The 6,415-nt window shown below is 59.9% G+C and overlaps 1 protein-coding gene across 2 annotated transcripts; it reads left to right on the top strand.

The window, feature by feature from the left end:
* Positions 1 to 459: 459 nt before the first annotated feature.
* LOC135979598 (maestro heat-like repeat-containing protein family member 1) lies at positions 460 to 6,071 on the top strand. Of its 2 annotated transcripts, none has more exons than XM_065579917.1 (6): positions 460 to 1,432; positions 1,827 to 1,930; positions 2,288 to 2,408; positions 3,228 to 3,333; positions 3,542 to 3,637; positions 4,247 to 6,071. In XM_065579917.1, the coding sequence occupies exons 4-6, from the start codon at positions 3,232 to 3,234 to the stop codon at positions 4,364 to 4,366; spliced, it is 318 nt and encodes a 105-aa protein (XP_065435989.1). In that variant the 5' UTR covers positions 460 to 1,432; positions 1,827 to 1,930; positions 2,288 to 2,408; positions 3,228 to 3,231; the 3' UTR covers positions 4,367 to 6,071. Both variants share the same exon structure in this region; 1 of them encodes a protein (XP_065435989.1).
* Positions 6,072 to 6,415: the final 344 nt, after the last annotated feature.

The following is a 6,415-nucleotide window of genomic DNA, read 5'->3' as shown; positions in this document are numbered from 1 at the left end:
CATCTCTTACATCTTCTGTCCTTTCCTCTGTTCCCCTCCCACCACCAGGAAGACTCTGTGTGTGTGTCGTGGGGGGTGCTCTGCAATGGGAACAGGGACAATTCTCCAACTTTGGGCAGTCGAGAGCCTCGGTGAGATAAGGGGCGTTAAAGCCCTTTGTGAAGGAGAAAGGGGAGTTTCACGGTGTTGAGCACCAAGGAATTCTAAACTTTGCTAAAACATCTAGTCTGCAGAAACCAGAAATGGTCGGGGCCACATTGTAACCATTGTCTTTTTTAAAGCCCATTGAGGGATGTGAGTCCCACCTTTTTAGGTATCTGGGGTGCTGGGAGGAGAGAAGAGGTGCCTGTCTCCATTTTATGGCCTCAACAAACTAAGTGCTGTGCCCCAGTTCTCGTCAGAGATCCCTGAAAAAGAACGTCTTCCCATTCATTAACATACCTGGAAAGATACTGGAACTCCTTATTAAACAATCAGTTTGTCAGCACCTACAGGACAATTTGGTTCTTAGGACTAGTGAGCATGGACTTGTCAAGAACAAATCATTCCAAACCAATCCTAGCTCCTTCTTTGGCAGGGTTACGGGCCTAGTGGAGGTGGGTAAACAGTAGATGTGATCCATCTTGGTGTTAATAAGGACATTCTCACAAACAAACTAGGGAGATGTGGTCTAGATGCAATTAGCATAATATGTGTGCACAGATGCTTGCAAGCCCGTACTCCAACAGCCCAGAACCAAACAGCAGGAAGCAGATCATGCAATGAACTCCTGCCAGTGCGTGTAGATTGCATTACATGCACCCCTATGGTGGGAGGAGGAGCTGCTCTGGCTGGGGCAGGGATGGGGAGGGACCAAACAGGCTGGTTAGTCAGAGGCTGCCTTGACCCCAGACTCACGCCCGCTCCCCGCTCGGTTCCAGGATGGCCAGGCTCCTGAGGATGTTCAGGAAGAAGGCTCTGCAGGTGGCCCCAGAGCCTGAGGGAAGCAGCTGCCATCTTCCCCAGGAGCACAGCGGCTCCTCCGTCCCCACTGGCGGGGAAGGAGCTCCCGGCCAGGCCAGGAGGTGGGAGTACCCAGCCTTCTGGCGGAGAAAACCCGCTCCCAGCGCAGGCGCCGAGGTGGGAGAGGCCAGGTCGAAATGGAGCTGGGCCAGGCTGCGGCTGGGCAGGCAGGACCCAGCGCAGGAGGGGAGCCGGGCAGGGTGACTCTGGGGCATGTTGTGTGGGCAGCAGCGGCCCCAGGAGCCCAGCCCTGATTCCCAGCAGGAGGCATCGCCCTGCCCGGTCACTGAGGACCTTCCAGCCTCCCCAGGGCAGGAGGTGGAGGATCCCTGTCCCACCACCAGCAGCTCGGCCCGCTCCCCATGGGACAGCAGCAGTGCCTGGGACTCGGGCAGCAGCGAGGCCGATGGGCGCCGCTGCTTTGTTCTAGGTGAGGAGTCATGCTGGGCTCAGAGAGAGGTGAGGGCGGGGCTGTGAACACCCTGGGCCCAGCCCTCGATCAGTGCTATGGGGGCGGGTCCCCAGCCCAGGGGTCTGGCTTGAGCCACATGAACCCCACTAACACTAGATGCTGCCACTTTGGTCCTTGGTGCTCCAGTTGGGGGGAGGTACCTCCCAGGGAGTCCAGGACAGCGTGGGGGGGTCTCTTTGCTATGGGCTCCTGAAGGAGTTGGGGGCTGAAGGCATCACTGAGAGGGGGGAGTGTGGGGCCCGATCTGCCCTGGGTCCCGGAGGTGGGAAGGGGACACATTGCCCCATCGTGCCCCTGTCCTTCCCGCAAGTGGCAGCAGGCGTCACCCTGTCCCCTTCTCTCCCTGGTGCAGGGACCCCCAGGGACTCAGGGGACGAGGAGGAGGAATGGGTGGACGTGACCACAGAGGAGGCTGCTCTCAATAACAGCCGAGAGCAGCTCCAAGGCGGAGAAAAGGTACAAACGTACCCCAGCTGTGCTGGAACCGAGACTGTCCTGCCCCTTCCCAGCACCTGACCCCCTGCAGAGGGTCTTGTCCCTGATGATCCACCAGCCCTAATGGGGACCTTTCTCCTCCATGATCTGGGACCCCAGAGGTGGGGGTGTCTGTCACACACCAGCCGGGTCTCCTCCCCCCACAGGCACTGTCCCAGTTCCTGACGCTGCTTGTGGTGGAGTGGTGGGTGATTTGGACAATGGGCGGGTCCCCACTATCCCCCATTCAGGCCTGAGTCCTGCAGCTGCTGTGTGGGGGCAGGGAGGTCCCTGGCTAACTGTCTCTCTCTCCCCTAACCCCACTCCTGGTGGGTGCAGGAGGAGGCCCAGCAGCTTGTGTTCCTGCACGCCATCCACCCCGCGTCTCGCTGCACAGCAGAGAGGGCAGGACACAGTGGAGCCGCACTGCTGCAAGGCGGCTGTGGCGGAGAGGATTGTGGTGAGCGAGACACGGTGCCCAGCAGCTGGAGGAAAGACAGAGACCTGGGAGGGGCAGGGGTCTCCCCAGGCCAATGGATGGGGGATTGTTGGTGCTGGAGGGGCAGCAGAGGGCAGGGATTGCTGGGGCTGAAGACTGGGGAGAAGAGACGGGAGAAACTCGGAGAGTGGTCACTATTGGGCAGGAATCAGAGGAGCGGGGGGCAGGTGGGGGGATCCTGCTGGCTGTGTGGGGCCCTGGCTGTGTAATCTCCTCACTGAGAAGTGTCAGTGTGGCCCGAATCTCACACGCTCCTTTGTCTCCGTTGGGTCTCACAGGAGCTCATTGAGGAGCTGCCTGATAACTCTCCACCCGGCGCCGTCCTCGCTAACTCCCTGATTGCTGTGGGCAACCTCAGGCACCGAGACCCTCCGGCCCGGTTCCCCTAACCCCAGTGCTGCTCAGGCCCAGGGCTGGGAGTCACTGCCCCTCCCACTCCCAGGTCACCGCCCAAGGGTGGCTCCTCTGGCAGAGGTGGGGGGAAGGTTCACTCTCTCCTGGCTGGGCTGTTCTTTTCACTCCAGTAACATTGCAACGGCTTTGGGGAGAGGCTCACACCCAGGATCAGATACAGGAGGGGCAGCAGGGTCCAGGGAACAGGTGCTATTCCTGCCCTGCCACTGTCTGTCTGAGAAACCTTGGCCTTGTCATTCCCTGGCTCGGTGTCTCAGTTTCCATTCTCGCCAGCCTGTGCCTATTTCCCTGCAGTTTCACCTGCATGTTGGTGCCAGTCCCATGCCCGCACTGCACAGTCTAATGCCGGCTCCTCTCTCTTGCCAGCACCATGACACCTGCCCTGGAGCCAGAGCTGGAGACCCACCTCCTCCGAGCTGCCCTGCACGCCGTCTTCACCCTGGGCATGGAGAAGGACACCACCCAAGTGCAGGTAGATCAGCTAAAGTCATGGATTGAAGAGCCAGCTGTCATCCTGCCATGAATCCTGGCTAATTGCCTGCAGTGGGATGTGAATGAGAGAGGCCAGGATATGTGTTTGGGGGTCTCACCAGTGCTTCCCAGAGACCCCACTTCCCATCCTGTGGCAGGTGTAGCCCCAGTTTCCCTAACTCTGACCCATGGCTCTCCCTTGCTTTCAGGATCTGCCTAGGGTCTTGCCAGACCTCCTGGACGCCATGCTGGGGAACCTGCTGGCAGAGTCCCCAGACACCGACAGGCTCCAGTACATCTTGGAGGTGAGCCCGATGAGAGGGGTGGGGGCAATTTTACCTTCACTCTTAGATCCATTTTCCAGTCTGTCCTCCTAGCTGAGCCCCCAGTGGGCATCCTTGGTCAGGGCAGTCAGTGCAATGCAGTGTCAGGCCCTTCCTCCTTAAAGGACAGAGGAAGGAGCTGGGACTTCAAGCCAGAGTTCTGCCTGGTTGTGTTGAGCACTAACCACAGGGCCCCTGGCTGGCTTGGGGAGTGAGAGTCTGAACCCCTCCTGGGAGATCCAGAAGAGGGTCCTCAGAGAAGAGTCACAGGCTCCTTCCTAGAGAAACAGGAGGGCCCCAGAGAATCAGCCCGTCTCTCCGACGGGCCCTGAGATTTCTGAGGGGATTGTTCAGGAATCAGGAGTGCAGGGAGGATGGGACCAGCCCCGACACTGAACATTGTTCCAGTCTAGAGAGACAATGACAAGTTGTGACCTGCAGGATTCAAGAATCGTCCTGCGGGCAACAATCCCCTTCCAAAGCTCTGCAATCAATGAATCAGATATTCCACCCTGCGCACAATGTCTCAGCCCCCTGGGGATGGGTGTGTGTCTGTGCCCATTGATCCTGATCTGCCTCCTTTCCCCACAGCACATTAACTACTGGATCGTGTCCAGGGTGCCGCGAGAGAGAGCCAGGGCCGTTAAGAGCAGCACGGCCCTGCTCAGATTCACCATCACCCTCCCTGAGTTTGACATAAGTGACCTCTGACCCCAGCTTCCTGACTCCAGGCGTAGGTGATCTGGCTCCCACGGGCTGTAGGATCTGCTGCTGCAGGGGCTGTGGGTTAGGAGTGTTCCTCTTGGGGAGGCAGAGTCAGAGCAGAGAGTGAGCCTGGCTTGAGTCAAGTTCTTCTTGTCCTAGTTAAGTGGTGACTCTGGGCTTTTAAGGGGACTGTGCTCCAGGTTCATGCCTCCCTGTCATCCTGGAGCAGCTGGGGAAGCAAGTCCTCATGGAGGGCCCTGCCCACAGCCCTGTGCTCCAGGCTTCCTTGGGGGCTGACCCCGGCTGGAGGATGAGTCTCTCTATCTCTTTCTGTGTTCCACACCACGCCCTGCAATTCTGTTGGGCTGGGCACGCAGCGAGGACTCTGCCCACTGTGCAGCCACCAATGGGATTGGAAGGACACAAGCCCTGCAACCAGAAGGACAAATGTGTGTGTGTCTCTCTCCCTGTCACCTACTCCCTCCTGGGGGAAACCCAGCAGCTGATGGGGGACAAGGTGAGCAGCTGCATTAGACTCAGGAGATTGGGGCGGGGCCCAGGCCTCATTCCCATCCTGTGGCCATTCGCTGGCATGGCACAAGTTGCCTGGTGGGGAATGAAAGGGAGAGCAAGTGCTCCTGGGAAGGGAGATGAATTCACCTCCATGAGCAGGAGCGAGCCAGCTTGTCCCCGGAGCAGCTCCACCCAGCTCTTTAGCCAGGCTAATTAATGGCAAGCTTTGCCTCATCCCAGACTTATGTTCTTAGGACAGGGTGCTATTGCTCTTGGGAAGGGCAGGAGAGTCCCCCAAGTGCCCTCTGCGAGACTCTCCTGTCCCACAGGGCCGCACCCAATTCCTAGTGGTCTGGTGTCTGTGTCACCCGAGCCACCACCCAGAGTTGCTCCCATCACTGGCAGCCTGGGAGGCCAAGGACTGATGGGTGATGGCGTCTGACCAGGCAGGGCTGAGGCACATGGGAAGGGGACGCTTGTCCTGCTGCTGGGAAGGCTGGACCCGTTCTGGAGAGAACAGGAGGATTCAGTCAGCAGTAGGGTTACCATGTCTAATAAATAAAAAAAGAGGACCCTCCACGGGCCCTGGCCCCGCCCATTTCCCCTCCCGTAGCCCCACTCCAACTCCACCCTTTCCCCCACCCTAACTCCGCCCCCTCCTCCCTCCCACTCCCAGTCATGGGGAAAGGGCTGCCCCAGCGCTACCGGCTTCACGGTTTGCCGGGCAGCCCCCAGACCCTGCGCCCCCGGCCGGCGCTTCCCCCGAGCCGCCGGAGCAGAGCAGCTGGAACCGGGAAGGGAAGTGCCTGGCCCGTGGCTCGGGGTCCGGAGGCAGCGGGGGCTGCCCGAAGCTGGTAGCACTGGCTCGGGCAGCTCGGCTCTTAAAGTCTGAGAGGGGAGGAGCGGAGCAGCTCAGCTGGAGCCCGGGAAGGGAAGTGCCTGGCCGGCAGCTCGGGGTCCGGAGGCGGGGGGGGCTGCCCGAAGCCAGTAGCGCTGGCTCGGGCAGCTCGGCTCTTAAAGTCTGAGAGGGGAGGAGCGGAGCAGAGCAGCCGTGGGAGGGGAAGTGCCCGGCCGGCATTTTCCCGGACATGTTTGGCTTTCCAGCAATTCCCCCCGGACGGGGGTTTGATTGCCGAAAAGCAGGACATGTCCGGGAAAAACCGGACGTATGGTAACCCTAGTCAGCAGGGGCTGCTGATCCGTCCCATTCACCAGGGCTGCCATCCTGCGGCTTCAGCATTAGTGGCTGGGGTGACTTGGGGAAAGGTCTCAACCTCCCCACATCCCACTTCACTGCTGCCAGAATCCCTCCTGTCCCCCCCCCGCTATAGTCCCCTCCCTACCCAACCTGGGTGGGGGTGGAGGAGAGGGGTCTGAGAACTTGAGCTGTGGATTGGAGGTGGAACAGCTGTCAGGGGCACTGAGGGGGACGTGGCAGGAGCTCCCCGTACAAGGAGGGGGGTTGCCACTGGAGGTCACTAGGAAGGACAACAAGATTCCATCCTGGGGGTCAGGAGGGGGAATCCATCCCTCAGAGGTGGG

Source organism: Chrysemys picta, unplaced genomic scaffold, assembly GCF_011386835.1.
Source record: "Chrysemys picta bellii isolate R12L10 unplaced genomic scaffold, ASM1138683v2 scaf1026, whole genome shotgun sequence".
Lineage (NCBI taxonomy): Eukaryota > Metazoa > Chordata > Testudines > Emydidae > Chrysemys > Chrysemys picta.
This window is presented reverse-complemented; position numbering and strand designations above follow the sequence as displayed.

Bases quoted from the DNA above. Each gene is read 5' to 3' on its own strand.
- LOC135979598 (XM_065579917.1), top strand. From the start codon at position 3,232: ATGACACCTGCCCTGGAGCCAGAGCTGGAGACCCACCTCCTCCGAGCT. The intron at 3,334-3,541 runs GTAGATCAGCTA...CCTTGCTTTCAG, and splicing joins AGGACACCACCCAAGTGCAG to GATCTGCCTAGGGTCTTGCC. The intron at 3,638-4,246 runs GTGAGCCCGATG...CTTTCCCCACAG, and splicing joins GGCTCCAGTACATCTTGGAG to CACATTAACTACTGGATCGT.